At 44.0% G+C, this 20,542-nt stretch overlaps 1 protein-coding gene across 2 annotated transcripts in view; it reads right to left on the bottom strand.

Moving 5' to 3' along the window:
- Igf2bp2 (insulin like growth factor 2 mRNA binding protein 2) overlaps positions 1 to 20,542 on the bottom strand; it is a 175,006-nt gene that overhangs the window by 7,071 nt on the left and 147,393 nt on the right. For both annotated transcript variants that reach the window (XM_004654310.2, XM_004654309.3), the window contains 2 exons: positions 6,933 to 7,001; positions 5,438 to 5,554 (listed from right to left, as the gene is read on the bottom strand). In XM_004654310.2, the coding sequence (XP_004654367.1) occupies positions 5,438 to 5,554; positions 6,933 to 7,001 (186 nt within the window). The remainder of the gene's footprint in view (positions 1 to 5,437; positions 5,555 to 6,932; positions 7,002 to 20,542) is intronic.

Genomic DNA, 20,542 nt, shown 5'->3' with positions numbered 1-20,542 from the left:
TGCCAGCACTGTGTGGAGTACAGGACTGCCGCCTTCACACCTGGTGCTTGTCTGACACTGTGATGCCTCCACCCTGGGTCTTAGGAAGTCATGACCTTAATGTTCAGTATCAAATGTGGGTCTTTGGCTGCCCAGGGAAAGTCAGAAACAGGTCAGTAGTTACTGCCTGTCCATCACTGAGCACCCACAGTGGCTACCATCTTCCCCCAGCCATGTCCTATGAAACAACCAGGAAGCAATGGCTGTCACAAGAGGAAGGTAGAGGCTCTATTGCTTTCCCCACAGGGTCAGTCATGTGTGGTGGGGTGCAGCTTGCTTCTAATTCTCAGCTCAGAAAAACAGTCAGTAATAAGTGGCAACTGAGGCAAAGCTGGAAAATGAATCCTAAGTGTGATAGTACCAAGCAGGAATGAGGATGCCTGGATCCAGTCCTGGCTCTGCAAAGCCCTTTCTTCCATGGGACTCCTAAGCCTTGCTTCCTGTAGTTTTTTTGTTAGAAGCCCTTATTACTTACCCCCCTCGCCCGCATATTCTACCTTATTCCAAAAATCTTTAAGATAGCTTTATAAAAAAAATAAAGACAAAATTGGGCTGGAGAGATGGCTTAGCGGTTAAGCACTTGCCTGGGAAGCCTAAGGACCCCAGTCTGAGGCTCGGTTCCCCAGGTCCCACGTTAGCCAGATGCACAAGGGGGCGCACGCGTCTGGAGTTCGTTTGCAGTGGCTGGAGGCTCTGGCGCACCCATTCTCTCTCTTTTCTATCTGCCTCTTTCTTTCTCTCTATCACTCTCAAATAAATAAATAAATATGAACAAAATTTTTTTAAAAAAAAAGACAAAATTAAGATGGGCCCAGTAGCGCTTGTTGGTAACTCCAGACCCTGAAAGCTGAAGCAGGAGGACCACTTGAAGTCAGACATTCAAGATCAGCCCTACCAACATAGCAAGACACCTGCCGCAAAAGAATTAAAACTCAATTTAGTAAAATCCTAAATAAATGTAGAATGAGTCAAATTACAGCAGGTCTTTAAATGTTAGGATGAACTAGGTGAGAGATTAGTATACAAATGTATCTCACAAGGTTCAATACACCTGCACTGGCTTGGCTACAGATTTAATTCTAGCTTTTTAAAACAAATGAACAGCTGAGCATAGCGATGCTGTAATTCCAGTACTTGGGAGGTGGAGGCAGAAGGATCAAGAGGTCAAGGTCATCCTAAGGTACATAGTGAGTTGGAGGCCAACCTGAAATCCTGCCTCAAAAACAGAAAGAAACAAACAATAGATAAAACATAGGTCAGTTATAGAGTCATCATTTTTTCAGGGAAAAGGAGATCAGGGGCTCAGAGAAGGTGCCATTCTGACAGGGAGCCACACAGGAAGCACAGCAGTCTGTTCTGGAGCACGTTCACCCTCACCGCTGAGGGGAGTCTATTCTGGAACACACTCCACCCTCACCGCTGAGGGGAGTCTGTTCTGCAGTGTGTTCACCCTCTCTGCTGAGGGGAGTCTGTTCTGGAGCATAGTTACCCTCACCTCTGAGAGGAGTCTGTTCTGGAGTGTGTCAGTCACTGGTGATGGAGGTATTGGGTTTCTTCCGGAAGACCTCTAATTTACAGATGGAAATTCTGTTTTCTCTCCACCCAGACTCTAAGCCAGGATCCACTGGTAAACTTTGGGGTTCTATGCCCCAGCTTTCTTGTGAATACCCATCCATGGCATGCTCTGTACTCTTCCTTGCTCTAGAAGGAGGAGCACCTTTAAAAGAGCTTTGCAGAATTCTCTGGTCTTGATTACTCTGTGGCATGAGGATGCATAGGAGAAACGGAACCAACAACCAAACTTCCTGGGAACTGCCCTTCAGTATGGTTAGTAATTTTTTGGCAGCCTGCTCAGCACATCTAGGGAACTGAGCATGGGGGAAGCCTACATACAGGCTGGCACAGAGACCAGTAGAAGGAAGCCTTGGCTCTACTTTAAGATCCATCGCTGGCACTAATCTAGGTCTTTAACTCATGGGGCAAGTGAGAGATTGTATCTCTATAGTTCTCAGTTCCCCCACCACCCAAAGAGAAAAAGGCTAAAAGATGATACTGATTCATGATGACGAATCTATTCTGCCATCACTGTCTACCTCCTAGTGACTCTTGTCTGCCCCACTCAAGTTCTGAAAGAACCTTCTGATGGCTACTCCCCAACAGGCACTACTGGATCATATATCTGGGAGTTGACTATGTTCTGGAATTGTGTTTCACAAGTACCATGCACCTTCTGCAGGGGCAGGACTGAGCATCCAACCCTTTGACTGATGCAAATGAGATCCAGAGAGACAACATGACTGCCCAGATCACAAGGAAAGCAAGGGCTGGGCAAAGACTAGGAACCTAGTGTCTCTACCAATACTGTTGACCATATTTTCCATGTCATCAGAAGCTGGCTGTTTATTCCTGCTGTCCCAGGGTCTCCTAGAGTCTCTCTCCCAGGACTCTACTCCACCTGACCTTCCCAGTTCTGTTTCCACATATGTTTGTAGAGCTCTCTCCCTGCCCTGGCAGCATCAAAGGCACCCCTGGCTATGGCCCCTGGAGCCTGGTAAAGCAGAACCTGGTGTGCGTGGGGTGTGGGATCCCTGAACATTCATCTTGCTCTGGAGATGACTGCTTTCGGAGACATGCTGAGAGCAAGGGAATCTAGCAAAAGCAATTGATTTTTTAAAAATATTTTTATTACAAGTCTGGCATAGTGGCACAGCACTCAGGAGGCAAAGGTAGGAAGATTGCTGTGAGTTTGAGGCCACCTTGGGACTACATAGTAAATTCAAGGTCAAACTGAGCTAGAGCGAGACCTACCTGGCAAAACAAACAAAAAAATTTATTTATTTATTTTTTATTATTATTTTGGTGTTTTGAGTTAGGGTCTCACTCTGGCCCAGGCTGACCTGGAATTCACTATGTAATCTCTCAAGGTGGCCTCAAACTCATGGCAATCCTCCTACCTCTGCCTCTGCTTCCTGAGTGCTGGGATTAAAGGCATGCACCATCACACCCAGCTTACTTATTTTTTATCTAGAGGACAGAGAATGAGGATGGATGTGCCAAGGCCTCTTGCTGCTTTAAATGAACTACAGATACATGCACCATTTTGTGCATCTAGCATTATGTGAATACTGAGGAACTGAACACAGGCCAACAGGCCTTGCAGCAAGTACCTTTAACCCCTAAGCCATGTCCAAAGCCCAAGATTCTTTTTTTTTTTATTTTTTTTTATTTTCATTCATTAGAGACAAAGGTAGAGGAGAGAGAGTGAGAATGGGCATGCCAGGGCCTCTGGCCACTGCAAATGAACCACAGATGCATGTGCCAGCATGTGCATCTGGCTTGCGTGGGAACTGGAGAATCGAACCTGGGTCCTTAGGCTTTGCAGGCATGCATCTTACCTGCGAAGCCACCTCTCCAGCTCCCCCAAGATTAAATTTTAAATACAGGAATTCTCTTAAATGCCTGCCATTCATGGGTTTCTTTCTTTGTTTTAATGCTCTGGGAGAGGCAAGGCCTGGGGAGTAGAGGAGAGGGTTGTTGGTCTGGCAAAGACCACCACCCATGCCTGCCATCTTTGTCTATCGGAGAGGCTGTAAGCAAAGGGACACTGCTATTCAACCTTGCTGGGACACAGGGCTATGAGAGTTCTGTGCAGCGATGGCCAAAGGGCTGCCAGTGAACATGCATGTGTACTCTGCTCCCCTGCCTCCTCTGTCTGCCTAAAGGATCTGACGCGAACGATTCTGAAGAACAGTGAGGTGACATGAGGGCTGGGGGCAACGACAATGGACTAGACATAGGAGAACCTGGATAAACCTTGGCTGTCACATTCTTTAGCTCTGCGGCTCTGGACAAGTCACTGGAAGTCTCTGGGCCCTGTTCTTCCTGGGCAACAGCAAATGGGAGAGTCACTGCTGTGGTTGTCCCCAGTGGGCACTCAGTGTCCTAGAGCCAGTCCTGCCACTTAGGTGCCGTGATCATGTCCCTCTTCTGACTGTGCCTCACTTCCTCAGCCAAGTCAAGGGGAATGCTGATGAAGTAAGTCTCTTCACTTCCGATTGTCTCATTGTGACTGCTGTGTGACACCTCAGACCACAGTGCTGAATTCTGGGAAAGACTTTCTGGGTAAGCCCCTAGCACAGAGGCTTGCATGTGTCTCAAGGTCCCACACCTCAGAAGTCTCAGTCTAAATGTGGGTCTCCAGGGGAGATAAATGGGGCCCAAGGGGAACAGTGTAGCGAGATAAAATTCTTTCAGGCTCACTGTGCTTCTCAGAATGTATTGTTTTTGTTTTTTTCCCTCCAGCACACTTGCTATGGGAGAAATTCCAGCACTTCTTAAGGAGAAAGTGTCAGCATTCTCTCTCTCCAAGTCATGAGACTTCTTGTTCAGAATTCCGGGTTGTCTCATGGCAGCAAATTATTTTCCGTAACAACAGAAACTCTGTTTCCACAAGGGTTTCATGGAGCTTGGGATGTCTCAGCATTCTGCCCATGAGTCAGAGCTGATAGCCAGGCTTGGAGCAAGACCAGGGGTGAATAATCCTTCCCTTTCAGCTTTTCTGACCATTAGGGGAGACAGGATGTGGGTTTAATGACAGTGACATCTGCATTCACAGCATTTCAATAAACCCAGGGGCTTGCCCTCTCCAGCCCCTCTGCGCAGTCCTGGCCTCGAAGCAAGTGTCACTAGCAGCTGATTTACTTAGGATTTGTTTTGGCTTGCATGCATGTGTGCGTGTGGTGTATGCGCATGTATATGGTGCCATGCACTAGCCTGTACCAGCTGGAGTGGAACGTGAGGTGTCCTGCTCCATCACTCTTCCACCCATTCTTATTTGAGCTGGAATCTCTTAGTGTTCTCAGAGCTTGACGTTTTTTTCTCCAGCGATTCTCCGTTTCTGTTTCTCTACGGGACTGGGGTTACAGGTGCATGTGGTCATAGCAGCTGTCTATGCAGGTCCTGGGGCTCGAACTCAAGTGGTCACTCAGGCCTCCTCGGGCCCTCGTGCTTGCAAAGGAAGTGCTCTTAAGCACTGAGCCATCTCTCTCCAGCCCTACTTGTGATTTTATTATATTTTTCAGAGTTTTTCACTCAAATTATTTTGTCATAGTTCAAAGGTCTCTGAAGCAAACTCACCACACCCTACTTGAGTCCATTTCCTTAGCTTCAGCCTTTCTTTATCTTCTTGGGAAGAGAGGACAATGATAATCCAAGGAGATCAGGCTGGGTTTTTCTAACTTAGTTATTGGTTGAAGACCATGATGGATGAGAATAGAAAGGTAAGGTCTTGGAAATAAATTCTGTAGACCCTGTGGGAGTCTATCTTTGCATGTTGTAAGAGTTGTCAGTAGGAAGAGTGAGGGACATGGAGGCAGACAGCCGACAGGAAGAACCTTACCTTGATGGAGGCTCCAGCAAATCGAGCCAGCTGTTTGATATGTGCCCCTTTCTTCCCAATAATGGCGCCCACAGCCTGGGTTGGGATGAAGAGATTCACAATCTCCTGCTCTGGATACTGGAGGGTCAGACAGACAGAAGACATCATTCTAACTGGCAAGGCCACAGGCTCAATAGTTATCAATAGTTATCAAGGAGGCCCTGGCACCTACTATGAGTCCCAATGTGGGAAGGCCTTGTTATCCAGGTAGGAAGCCTGAGGAATGAGGCTGAGCATGGGCTGACTAAATGGCAGAGTGCAAGTTCCTCCTGAGCACCTGAATCTGCTGGACACAAGCAGCTGTCTGTTTGCAGCTTTTCTGGCAAGCACAGGCCTGATAAGTGCTTCTACTGGGTCTTCAAGAAATCAGCACAGTTACTAAGCACAGTTGGCACGAGGACAGGTGCCCTGAGGTGCTCTGCTGGAGGAGGGAAAGCTGTACTGTCCATCTTGTCACCATGAACAGCATTTTCACAAGGTCACTAAACTTGCCCCGACCTGGTCACATGGTGACTGCCCCCCCCCAAAAGATTGACAAACCACTTAGGGACCCGTGAGGAAAAAGAAGGCTGCTAGTAGCCCTTGCTATCAGGTTCTGTGGGGATGATGTGACCCTATTTGCTAGACTTTGAATAAAGATCACTGGAAATTTTTATTTAGCCTAGTAATATCTCTGCTTTGGCTTTCTTTTTCTTTTCTTTTCTTTCTTTCTTTTTTTTTTTGAGATAGGGTCTTACTACATAGCTTAGACTGGCCTCAAACTCTCAATCCTCCTGCCTCAGATTCCAGTGTGCTGGTGAGGCGTGGAGCACTGGCCGCAGTGAGGAGGCTCTGTGCCCTCCGTGTGGGGCAGGGCACTTGTGCTCTAGGCTGTGTCGCTCCAGGATGACCCAAAGCCACAGCAGACGGCAGGAAGCATTCATCCTGTGAACAGTCCATGGCCCCTTCATCAGAGGCTGTGTTACATTAGCCAGTGAGCAGGAAGAATGGTAGCTGGGGGGCTGGAGAGATGTCTTAGTGGTTAAGGCTCTTGCCTGCAAAACAAAAAGACCCAGGTTCGATTCCCCAGGACCCACATAAGCCAGGATGCACAAGATGGCACATGTGTCTGGAATTCATTTGTAGTGGCTGGAGGTCCTGGCACAACCATTCTTTCTCTCTCTCTCAAATGAATAAAAATAAAATATTTTTAAAAAGAATGGGGGCTGGAGAGATGGCTTAGCAGTTAAGAACTTGCCTGTGAAGCCTAAGGACCCCAGTTCGAGGCTTGATTCCCCAGGACCCATGTTAGCCAGATGCACAAGGGGGCGCATGCGTCTGGAGTTTGTTGGCAGTGGCTGGAGGCCCTGGCATGCCCATTCTCCCTTTCTCCGACTCTTTCTCTACCACTCTCAACTAAATAAAAATTAACAAAATTAAAAAAAATAAAGAATGGTGTGAACTGAGGGTCACTTACATAGTGATGATGCGGGAATGGACCAAATTGGTGATGTGGGTACAGGCTGGAGAAGTATCCAGAATGGGTCTGCAACATGAATAATATTCAGAGAGTGAGTGCCCCCAGGGATGGTCACTGTCCTCAGAGAGACAACATTTGCTTATGCAGCACAGGGGTTCTGCTTCTCCACCAAACCCTTTCTAGTGTCTATACACTTGTACGTTTGTCTCTCTTATCTCTGCTCCACTCCTCCCCCCCTCAGACCATGGAATGCTTGGCAAGATGTCCCCTGGTCAACAGAGGCTCTCTGGACAGTGGCTTCTTCTAAGATGAGCCTTGCTCTGGGCTCCCTAGGAACTCAGCATGGGCGTGACTGCACACACACACCCACTCTCACTCTAACTGCTTTGACCTGCCTCTGGGTAGAGACAGGGCTAGTGACTCCTATTTTCTGGGGAATTATGAGTTGTGCATTACAAGGAACACAGAGTACTGGGACAAAGTCCAGAAGTTATTCACAACAAGCAAACGTGCTCCTGGGAAGACAGATTCTTCAGAGTAGAGAAACTGTGAGAGATGAAGACAGAAATGGATGAATAAACATATGTAAAAACGTGGGGAGAGGAGCAGGGAGAGGAACAGAAGAGCAGATATGGGATGAAGAAGCAGAGCTAGTGGAAAAATCCAAATTTAAAATACATCTGCTTTTAACTGAATACCTATTAATGCAAACGGTACTATGGCATTATGAATCTATAAATTCTTTTTTAAATGATTTCTTTTTGGTTCATTTTTTATTTGTCTATTTGAGAATGACAGACACAGAGAAACAGGCAGAGAGAGAGAGAAAGAATGGGTGCACCAGGGCCTCCAGCCACTGCAAATGAACTCTAGATGCGCGTGCCCCCTTGTGCATCTGGCTAAAGTGGGTCATGGGGAATCAAGCCTCGAACCAGGGTCCTTAGGCTTCATAGGTAAGCGCTTAACCGCTAGGCCATCTCTCCAGCCCTGAATCTATAAAGTCTTAATCCTCACAATTGCCCTGAAAGACAGAAATATGTCTGATTTCACATATTTTTTTATGGCTAAGACATTCACTAGAGTCAACAAAAGTCTAACTGCATTTTACATAGGGCTAAGTAAACACTGACATTGTCGTTAGATGACCGGCTCTGGAACCTACAGCACATCCCAGCCCTCCCCAACCCAGAAGATGGTTAAATACAAAGACATGGTTGGAGCTTGTGGCTCAGGGACCTAGCTTTCACTTGAAGGCACATCGCGATGGTATGCATGTTCTCCAGACTCTCCTGACTGTCCAACCGGACCTGGCTCCAGATTACACGTCACCTTATGCCTCCTTGGGGTCTCAACAAAAGTGCTGCTCTCTCTGAGCTCAGGGAGAAAAGGCAGAGCGCTGAGCCCTCTGAGTTGCTGCTCCTAAGGTTTTGGGTAGCAGCAACACTGGTGAAAATGGCTCCTGCCTTGTTTTGACTTATAGGCTGCAGTGGCACATTCTGCCCACAAGAAGGTGCTAAACGATCACTGGTCTCAGGGAACCTCAAGTTTTGAAGGAATGTATGCTAAGAGGTTTAGCTCTTGTCCCCGCCTCTTTCTGGAAGACATCCTGGGAAGTTTATCAGCCTCAGACCCTTCTCTGTGCAGGTCCCTGTCCTGGGCTGTGGAGAGTGAGTGGGGTGGGCTGGATACCAGCAGAGGTTTTGCTCGGAGCTCTACCGAGGACATGGGCGCCTGCTCTCTCCAGTCAGTGCAGCGCTGTTCCTTCCGCTTTCACAACAGAAACGATCGCTTTGAATTGTGATTTTCCCTTTCCTTCCTAATCTCATGTGAGGCTAAGAATAGACAAGGTTCTCATACTCCTAACAAAAACACTCAAAATTAGACCTACCACTGGGAATGAGAGATTTTTAAATTATCTGCAGAAGGATAAAAGGACTTTGCGTTTATTCATGAGTTGCAGCTGTAAGACTGTCAGAAGGAAAAAAAAAAAATCTTGCACTTAGCAATCAGGAGCTCAATTCTAGCTGAGTCTCTAACCTTTGCCTATACAAGTTAGCCTTTAGAATTGGAAGGCTGAGTCTAGATCTCTAGTTCTACTAGTTGAGACCATTTATTAGCCCTTTCTGTGGCCCATCCACCAACGGACTGAAAGATCTAGATCTGATTGTATTGTCACGGTTCATTCAATCATTCATTCAAAAGCTTTTGAACACCTACATGTGGGAGCCCCTGTTCAGATGGCACAGTTACTAGGACAGAAACGGTCCCTGTTTCCAGGGGACTTAAGTTTTAACTTCTGAGAGGTATGGTAACAGGATGAATTGAGATAAGGTAGCACGAGAGTTGAAAGGCAAGGCGGTGACTTTGGATGATGGTTTTGGACAGCTCTTGGTACTGACAGACACAGAGAAGACCAAGATCCTGCATATCCCTGGACAGTGGGCATGCAGAGCAGGGTGCAGAGCCAGGATGGGTGAGCCTGTCTGAAACCCAGATGGAGGCCAGTATGTTGAAAACTAGAGCTTGCCAGGATGAGAGAGGGAGGCAGGCGAAGCAAGATCATGCAGGGCCTGTGGACCTGGTTCATTGCAAGTGCAGTGGGTGCTCTCAAAGGGTATGTCTTTCTAGGGGCCATATTGTTTGTACAACCTTATTTTATTTACAAGAAAGTGTCTTTCTTAATCAGAACCTCTAGGTAGAAATACTTTGTACCTCCCCAAGGTGAGGCAGTCTATAGCTTGAAATGGAAAGGATCTTTCAAAACATACTCCCTATCTCACAAGCCTGTCAAGTGACCTAAAGAAAGCAGGCTTCAGCCATCTGACAGCTGGTGCAAGGCCCCAAATATGGGAGGAGTAGTTGTTTTATGGATGGGATTTATCATATCTTAAAGGAGTAAGCAAGTGCCTCTAACTGCTAAACAATCTCCCTAGCCTGAAAAATAGGAAATTCTTATATCATCTTTCAGTTTCTCAAGAAAAGTTGGCCTTCTTCTGATATCATTCTGAGAAAACAATGAGCTTTTTGTGACAATATCAAAGATGATCGTCAGAAGTCCCGCTCTGCAGTCAGGCTCAATGGAATGGGTTCAAGTCCATAAACATGATGGAAGCAGGAGTTGGCATACGGCAAAGTCAGACCCAGCTGTGGGAGAGCACACCTGGACGTGAGCACGGGAAGGCAGGGCCGGGAGGATCGGGAGCTCCAGCGACAAGTCTGAGGCCAGCTCGACTTTCATGAGTCCCTGTCTCCAACAACAACAAAAAAAAAAAAAACACAAAAAAAACCCGAAAAACAAAACCTGGCATTTCAAGTTGAATGAAAAAATGGCATGCTATTCAATAAATGACTTTGGGAAATTGGCTATCTACTTGGAAAAAAATAAAAGTTAGATCTCTATTGAGATAAATTTCCTATAAAATATAGATATAAATGACCCCAACAAAACCAACAAAAATTAATATAAGGAGAATAGTTTTAAAATCTTAGGTAGAAGACATTTTCCTTAATGTGACATTAAAGACCAAAACCCATAAAGAAAATATCTTTAAAGTTTTAACTTTTTTTTGAGGCAGTGTCTTACTATGTAGCCCAGGCTAGCCTGGAACTCTTGGTACTCCTCCTGTCTTAGCCTCCAAAGTGCTGAGATTACTGGTGTGATCATGCCTGTTATTTTATGTATACTATTTTGTTTTTAAACATGTATTCGGGGGGCTGGAGAGATGGCTTAGTGGTTAAGCGCTTGCCTGTAAAGCCTAAGGACCCTGGTTGGAGGCTCAATTCCCCAGGACCCACGTTAGCCAGGTGCACAAGGGGGCACACATGTTTGGAGTTTGTTTGCAGTGGCTGGAGGTCCTGGTGTGCCCATTCTCTCTCTCTGTATGTTGCTCTCAAATAAATAAATAAAAATTTAAAAAAATAGAAAAAAAAAAAGAAATCCAATTTGTCCTAAAAAAAAAATGTATTCAGGCTAGAGAGATGGCTCAGAGGTTAAGGCACTTGCTTGCAAAACCTGACAGCCTGAGTTCCATTCCCCAGTACCCACGTAAAGCCAGATGCACAAAGTGGTACATATGTCCGGAGTTCCTTTGTGGTGGCAGGAGGTCTTGGCATGCCTATTCTCTCTGTCTTTCTGCTTGCAAATAAGTAGATAAAGTATTTTATTTTAATTTTGTAAAAACGTATTTATTTATTTGAGAGAGTGAGAGAGAATGGGTGTCCCAGAGACTTTAACCTTTGCAAATGAACTCCAGATGCATATGCTACCTGGTACATGCGGCCTATGTGAGTCCTGGGGAATTGAACCTGGGACCTTTGGCTTTTCAGGCAAGTGCTTCAACCACTAAGCCATTTCTCCAGCCCCAAAAATGTATTTAAAAATATTTTTTTCAAAAATAAAATATTTTTGTTTATTTGCAAGCAGACAGAGAGAAGAGAGACAGAATGGGTGTGCCAGGGCCTCCAACCACTGGAAATGAATTCCAGATGCATGCGCTGTTTGTGTATCTGCCTTTACATGGGTACTGGGGACTTGAACCTGGGTTGTTAGGCTTTGTAGGCTAACCCATCTCTCTAGCCCAATAAAAATCTTTTAAGCTGGGCATGGTGGCACATGCCTTTAATCCCAGCCCTTGGGAGGCAGAAGTAGGAGGATCGCCATGAGTTCAAGGCCGCCCTGACACTGCACAGTGAATTCCAGGTCAACCCGGGCTAGAGCAAAACCCTACCTAAAAAAAAAAAAAAAAAAAGTAAATAAATGAAAAAGAAAAAAGAGCTGGGCATGGAGGTGCATACCTTTAATTCCAGTATGTGGGGGTCAGAGGTAGGAGGATCACTGTAAGTATGAGGCCAGTTTAGGACTACAGAATGACTTCCAGGTTACTGGGCTACAGTAAGACCCTACCTCAAAATAAGAAAATGAATGTACTTGAGTGGGGGGTGGGGTAGGCACACCAGGGCTTCATGCCACGGCAAAGGAACTCCAGATGCATGTGCGACGCTGTATCAGGCTTTATGAAAACCTAACCTGGGCCATCAGGTTTTGCACGTAAGCTCCTTTTTAACTCCTGAGCTATCCCCCCCCCACCCTATATATTATTTTAATTAAGCATATGCTATCTGTACATTATTATTTTTCATAAATTTGTTTGTTTTTATTTATTTATTTGAGAGCGACAGAGAGGAGAAGGCAGAGAGAGAGAGAGAGAGAGAGAGAGAGAGAGAGAGAGAGAGAGAGAGAATGGGAATGCCAGGGCTTCCAGCCACTGCAAACAAACTCCAGATGCGTTCACCCCCTTGTGCATCTGGCTAACGTGGGTCCTGGGGAATCGAGCCTCAAACTGGGGCCCTTGGGCTTCACAGGCAAGCGCTTAACTGCTAAGCCATCTCTCCAGCCCTGTACATTATTGTTTTGAGCTTAGAAACTAGAGAAAATGTGTAAAAGAAATGAAATGTCATTGAGAGTTCCAATATTAAGCAATGAATTGCTTTATTTTTATTTTTGTTTTGTTTTGTTTTTTGCTTTTTTGAGGTAGGGTCTCACTCTAGTCCAGGCTGACCTGGAATTCACTATGTAGTCTCAGGGTGGCCTCAAACTCACAGTGATCCTCATATCTGCCGCCTGAGTGCTGGGATTAAAGGCGTGAGCCACCACACCTGGCTTATTTTTTAATGTCTTTATTTTCATGTGTGAATAAACAGAAAGAAAGACAGATAGTAAGAGTGAGAATAGGTATGCCAGGCCCTCTTGCTGCTATAAACAAAGCTCAGAGGCGTATACCACTCTGTACATCTAGCTTTACATGGGTACTGGGGAATCAAATCTGGGCCAACAGGCTTTGCAAGCAAGTGTGTTTAACCTCTAAGCTATCTCCCTAGTCCTGAATTGCTTTTGTAAAAAAAACTTGTTAACAATTTTCATACATGTACATAGTATGTTTTGATAAAAATCACCTTAATTAACCTTTTTGCTCTACTCTCTCACCTCCTACCAGTGGACACCTTCTTTCCAACTCATTCCTCTCTTATATATTTTTGTTGTTGTTGTTTTGTTTGTTGAGGTAGGGTCTTGCTCTGGCCCAGGCTGACCAGGAATTCACAATGCAGTCTCAGGCTGCCCTTGAATTCATGGCGATCCTATTACCTCTGCCTCCCAAATGCTGGGATTAAAGGTGTGTGACACCATGCCCAGCTTAAAAGATTTTTACTGGGCTAGAGAGATGGGTCAGCAGTTAAAGTGTTTGCCTGCAAAGCCTAACAGCCTAGGTTCAAGTCCCCAGTACCCATGTAAAGCCATATAGTCAAATAGCACACCTTGTGCCATCATGCCCAGCACTCTCTTCTACTTTTTTTAAAATTTTTTAAATTATTTATTTATTTGAGAGTGACAGAGAGATAAAGAGGCAGAGAGAGAGAGAGAGAGAGAGAGAGAGAGAGAGAGAGAGAGAGAATGGGCATGCCAGGGCCTCAGGCCACTGCAAACAAACTCCAGATGCGTGCGCCCCCTTGTGCATCTGGCTACCGTGGGTCCTGGGGAATCAAGCCTCAAACCGGGGTCCTTAGGCTTCACAGGCAAGCACTTAACTACTAAGCCATCTCTCCAGCCCCCTCTCTTCTATTTGGATGTCACTTTATTTATTTTTGCCCTCCATCATTCATGATGGCATGTTGATGGGCCCAAAATTACACATTTTTTTATATTTTGTTTATTTGAGAGAGAGAAAAGAGAATGTTCACTCCAGGGCTTCTAGCCAATGCAAATAAATTCCAGATGAATGCACCACCTTATGTATCTATTATTATGTGGGTACTGGGGAATCAAACCTGGGTCCTTTGGTTTTGCAGGCAAGCATCTTAACCACTGAGCCATCTTTCCAGCCTCCCAAATGTCATGTCTTAATGCTTAAAATTTCCAAATGAATTTGATTTGAGGGAAATTTGTGAATATTTAAGATGCATATATCCTTTTCTGCTATACTTCTGGATTTAAGACTTTCAGATACAATCCCACACTTGCACAAGAATTATGCTTATTCATCTCACACCTGTACTCCCAGCACTTGGGAAGCTGAGGAAGGAGGACTATCAGGAGTTCAAGGTCAGTCTAGGCTACCTAGTAAATTCCAGGCCAGCCTAGTCTACAATGTGAGACGTCTCAAAACAAAACACAATATGGGCTGCAGAGGTGGTTTAGCAGTTAAAGCACTTTCCTGCTAAGCCTAAGGACCCAGGTTTGACTCTCCAGGTCCCACATAAGCCAGATGCACAGGTGGTGCATGTGTCTGGAGTTTGTTTGTAGTGGCTGGAGGCCCTGATGCACTCACTCCTTCTTTCTCTCACCCTTTCCCTGTCTCAAATTAAAAAAAAAAAAATTAAAACAAGCAAAACAAGTACAGATATTCATTTTGAGAGTGCTTACAATTTACACAACTGACAATTATTTGCCATAAAGGAAATTAGGCCTGACTATGCAGAGATGTCCACAGTAAGTAAAGAAAACAAAAGCCCCCTCCCCCCAAAAAAAGCCCTCCAGCACTTGCAATTTGTTATGAATAGCATGATTCCATTTATATCTTTGAATAATATGACTACCTATGCTGAGAAAAGATGTTTTTTAATTGTTTTTTTGAGACAGGGTCTTACTTTAGCCCAGACTGATTTGGAATTCACTCTATAGCCAGGCTGGCTTCAAACTCATGACGATCCTACCTCTGCCTCCTGAGTGCTGAGAGAAAACATACCTTTGAAACTTGTACACATAATCGTACCATAATTCCAGGGAGTTGGGTAAAATTCAGATAAAAGAAGGAAGGCTGAAATGAAACTTTTACACTTGATGTCATATAATAATTTGTTCATAATATATTTAAATGTATTTAAAATTATATAGCACAGGACAAGAAATGACAAGTTGGCCACGAGGGAGGGCACAGTGGAGATGTAAGGAGAGGGACAGAACGCTGGAGAGAAAATGACCTAAGTCAGGGGAAGGGATGGAGGAGAGGAGGAGGAGGGTTAATAAAAATTAAAGATATGAATAAGCCCTATAAAAATTTAGTTCTTTGCTAGACAATAAGATACATACTAAGAGAGAGAGAGGGGAATGTGTGTGTGTGTGACACATACAGTCTGGACAGAAGTACTCTGTAGGGGTGGATAATGCTATGCCCAGAAACCAAAGGTTGTTATAAGAAATTTTCACAGCTGGTTGTGGTGGCGCACGCCTTTCATCCCAGCACTTGGGAGGCAGAGGTAGGAGGATTGCTGTGAGTTCAAGGCCACCCTGAGACTACAATAGTGAACTCCAGGTCAGTCTGAGCTACAGCAAGATCCTACCTCGGAAAATTAAAAAGGAAAAAAGAAAGTTTCAATGTCAGGGGTGGGATACCATTCAGTGAGTTATTGGTCAGGGGGGCCCCTGATGCCCCCAAAACACTGCAGGTTATTGCCAAGGCTACTGGTTTCCCATGAGAACTAGATGGCAGGACCCTGTTGCTAAAGATTCCACATGCAAGGCCACTGGGAAATCAAGCTGGAGCTGAGCTGGAAGCCTCCTCCCTATTGACTAGATGTCAGCATGGTGCACAGACTTATGCAACCTTCTGGGAGAGAAAAGTCTTCAATGTTCTTAACCAGCAGTGGACCTTGAAAACCTCACAGTGGTCAGCCAGGCCAAATGTACAAACTGGTGCAATGGTAGCATGTCTATTACAGGGGAAACCAACTGAATGAACAATGAACATGAGGCCTGCTCAAGGGCAGGGATATCGTGACTGGTATTGAAAGCCTAGTTCAAAGCCTATGGCTGAGGAGGTTATAAGCCCTAGGGGGGAAACTACTACTGTTGGCTTGGTAAATGCCTATATTAAGTCCACCAAACAACCCTCTAAACACTTGTGTGCATGCCCATGTATTAATGTTACTCTCACTTTTGGTTGGAGAAGCTTCTCATTTCAGATGGTGGTGACTCAGTGGGGTGACTCAAAACTTACCATTGTGCTAAGTGACAGGGGAGTGTTCATCACTGTCACATCTCTATCACATCCTCCAAGATTTGGGGACCATTGAAGAGGGGGCAGAAAGATTTAAGAGCCAAAAGAAGGGGAGGAGTGCCTTATAATGCTGTATTCTAGACAAAAAGGGACTGTAGTATTCATGACCTCACAGTGGCTGACACCATCTACACAAGACCTGTATAATAAGAAGGTTAAAACATGATGACATCAGCTGGGTGTGGTGGCGCATGCTTTAAATCCCAGCACTTAGGAGGCAGAGGTGGGAGGACTGCCATGAGTTCAAGGCCACCCTGAGACTACATTGTGAATTCCAGGTCAGCATGAGTTGGAGTGAGACCCTACTTTAAAAAAAAAAGCACCACAGAAACTTCCAGTTAAGATGGTGGCATAGGAACCATGCCAAAGGAGCCTAGGGAAGAAAGAGGCAAAACAAAACCCAGAAAATACACTCTTCTACTAAAAAGTGAGGTACATAAGAAATTATCAACTGCAGCAGAGAAACAGGAGAGACTCAGAGTGTTCAGCGCGCACAAAAGCAGGCAGGAGTGGCTCCGGCACTGGTGGCACCAGGTCCGCATGGCCACAGCCACAAGGTTTGGCCTGGAAGAGGGGCTCGTGAGGACCAGTGGGAGAACTTCAGCCACCCTCCAGACTCCCCTCCCCAACCACCAGTGCAAGCACCAGCAAGTACCAGAGGCCTGGGGAAGGGAGCTCACCTACAAAGCACCCAGCACAGCAATCAGAGGAGCCACCCAGCCAGCCCAACCTGAGCCCACAGTGTGGCAAAGAGGGACCTAAGCAGGAGCGCAGCATGATTGAGACCCAAACCATCCCAAAAGGTAGCTGGGATTACACCAACCAGGGCAGTAACCGTCACATAAGCTTGAATCAGAAGTGCTAATTGCCATTCTTAAATAAGCTGTATTTGGGATTGTCGTTTGTTGCTTCCTGATTTATAGTGCCTTTGTTTCCTCTTCTGTCATTCTATAGGGAAGGGTCTCACTTAGTCACAAGCTTGGACCCCTCTACAGACCAGAAATCTTAGCCTCCTAGTTGACAGGATTAAGGGTGTGGGGCAACCCACATCCTTAGGGGCTGTGACTTTGTTAGAGGATCTGGTTATCATAGTATTTACTCTTGTGTAAATAATCGGTGCTGTTTTGCATTGAATGTGTATATTGTTTAAGTTTTAGCATCTGCCTATATTTTGTTCCACTCAGGCTATCTGAATACTCTCATAGCAGGCCATAGGGTCACTTTTGTGGTTATTTTGAGAATCTTAAGAGCCACACCTAGCACCTCAAGCTCCTACCCTGAAGATATATAACATCAGATTGATTGATATATCTAGTAATACTGAAGATAATTAGAAAATCCAAGCATTAAATAATCCAAGATGCAAAAATATGTACATTATAACACAAGAAACACACACAAAAAATATAAATACACCAAAAGGATTAATGCATCAGAAATGACCTCCAGTGAGACTGATTTAGGGGAAATGCCTGAGAAAGATTTCAAAAGAATGGTTATAAATATACTCTAAGAAATCCAAGAGGAAATCAAAGGAATCAAAGAAGACACGAGAAATTAATTTAATGAAATAAGGAGGCCAATACAAGACGTAAATAAGGAAATAGAAATAATAAAGACCAGTTAGAAACACCAGCAATGAAGAACACAGTCAATGAAATGAAAAACTCTGTGGAAAGTCTCACCAGTAGAATGGATGAGGGAGAGGACAGAATATCTACACTCGAAAACCAGATGGCAGATCTAATACAGTCCAACAAAGAGAAAGACAAACTAATAAGAAAGTATGAATGGGAATTTCAAGATATTCGGGACACTATGAAAAGATCAAAGATAAGAATTCAGGGCATAGTAGAAGGAGAATTCCACTCCAAAGGCATAGTAGGTGTTTCCAACAAAATCATAGAAGAAAACTTCCCCCAAATTGGGAAAAAGATACCAATGCAGATACAAGAAACCTTTAGAACACCAGCCAGACAAAACCTGAAAAGAACCTCTACTCGCCATATTATAATTAAACTACCAAACATACAAACCAAAGAAAATATATTGCAAGAAGTTAGAGAGAAAAATCAAGTTACATACAAAGCCAAGACCATCAGGATCACAGCAGATTACTCAACACAAACTTTAAAAACCAGAAGGCATGGAATGATGTATTCCAAGTTCTAAAAGATAACTACTGTCAACCAAAGATACTTTATCCTACAAAACTATCCATTCAAACAGATGCAGAAATAAGGACATTCCACAGCAAAAACAGGCTAAAGAAATATTTGAAGACAAAACCAGCAATACAGAAAATACTTGAAATGATCCTCCATGCTGAAGAGAAGAAAAGCAAACATATAAAAAACCTGGAAAAAACAAACCATATTCACATACTAGTTAATACAAGACAGCAAAGGTAGAACTGGAAGAACTACAAAACAAGAAAAATGGTAAAAATAAATACACAGCTTTCAATAATAACTCTTTATATCAACAGCCTCAATTCCCTAAGCAAAAGACATAGGTTTCAGACTGGGTTAAACAGCAGGATCCTTCAATTTGTTGCCTCCAAGAAACTCACCTTTCTACAAAGGATGGACACTATCTTAGGGTGAAAGGTTGGAAAACGGCATTTTAAGCAAGCGGGCCTAGAAAACAAGCAGGGGTTGCTGTTCTAATATCTGATAAGGTAGACTTCAGTCAAACATTAGTTAGGAAAGATAAGGAAGATCACTTTATATTGACTAAAGTCACACTCCAATAGGAGGACATTATAATCCTAAACATATATGTACCTAACATGGGGGCTCCCAACTTCATCAAACAAATGCTATTAGAACTAAGGTCATAGATAATACCAAACACAGTTGTAGTAGGCGACTTTAACACCACACTCTCATCAATTGACAGAGATGCATCTGGATTAAATGAGGTCATAGAACAAATGGACCTAAGAGAAATATACAGAACATTTCATCCAAATGCTGCAGAATACACATTCTGGTCAGCAGCACGTGGAACATTCTCTAAAATAGACCATATATTAGGACACAAAAGAAATCTTAACAAATACAGGAAAATTGAAATAATTCCTTGTACTCGATCAGATCACAAAGGGATCAAAACTACAAACCAATAGCAAGAAAAGCTATAGAGCATATACAAAATCATGGAAACTAAAGAATACACTACTAAATGATGAATGGGTCAATGAAGAAATCAAGAAGGAAATCAAAAAATTCAGAGTCAAATGATAATGAGAACATAACACACCAAAACCTTTGGGACACAATAAAGGCATTCCTAAGAGGGAAATTTATACCTTTAAGTGCCTATATTAAGAAATTAGAGGGGGCTGGAGAGATGGCTTAGCGGTTAAGCACTTGCCTGTGAAGCCTAAGGACCCTGGTTCGAGGCTCAACTCTCCAGGACCCACATTAGCCAGATGCACAATGGGGCGCACACATATGGAGTTCTCTTCATGGGGGCATATTTGAGTCTCTGTGTGGCTTTTTAATTTTTTTAGTTTAAAATTCTAGACTGAAGGGCTGGAGAGATGGCTTAGTGGTTAAGTGCTTGCCTGTGAAGCCTAAAGACCCTGGTTCGAGGCTCGATTCCCCAAGACCCACATTAGCCAGATGCACAAGGTGGTGCACGCATCTGGAGTTTGTTTTCAGTGGCTGGAGGCCCTGGCATATCCATTCTTGCTCTCTATCTGCCTCTTTCTCTCTCTGTCTGTTGCTCTCAAATAAATAAATAAAAATTTAAAAAAAATTAAAAAAAAAAGAAATTAGAAAGGTCGCAAGTAAACAACTTAATGCTTCACCTTAAAGCCTTGGAAAAAGAAGGACAAGGCACACCAAAAATCAGTAGATGGGAAGAAATAATAAAGATAAGGACAGAAAATAATGAAATTGAAAAATAAACAATCCAAAGAATGAATGAAATAAAGAGTTGATTCTTTGAAAAGATAAACAAGATTGATAAACTCTTAGCAAATCTGACCAAAAGAGACAAGAGATACAAATTAATAAACTAGAGATAAAAAAAAAATCACAACAGATAACAGAGAAATTTAAAAAAATTACAGGGACATACTATAAGAACATATACTCCAATGGATTATTTCCTTGATTTATATGACCTACCTAAATGAAATCAAGATGAGATTAACCACTTAAATAAACCTATAACAAGTATGGAGATAGCTGGAGCTGGGAAACAAGTCAGAACCATATCCAAACATAAGCCCACTCTCCAATATTAAGCTAACATCAACCATGGGCTACAAGAGGACCTACACCTATTAAACTCTCTATTAAAAAAGTAAGGGCTGCCGGGCGTGGTGGCGCACACCTTTAATCCCAGCACTCGGGAGGCAGAGGTGGGAGGATTGTGAGTTCAAGGCCACCCTGAGACTCCGTAGTGAATTCCAGGTCAGCCTGGGCTACAGTGAGACCCTACCTCGAAAAACCAAAAAAAAAAAAAAAAAAAAAAAAAAAAAAGGAAGGGTTATCTCATTTGTCCTGGTGCTAATTTACCCTCTGTTGGAGAATCTGCTTCTCT

This window comes from Jaculus jaculus, chromosome 5 (genome assembly GCF_020740685.1).
Source record: "Jaculus jaculus isolate mJacJac1 chromosome 5, mJacJac1.mat.Y.cur, whole genome shotgun sequence".
Taxonomy (NCBI): Eukaryota; Metazoa; Chordata; class Mammalia; order Rodentia; family Dipodidae; genus Jaculus; species Jaculus jaculus.
This window is presented reverse-complemented; position numbering and strand designations above follow the sequence as displayed.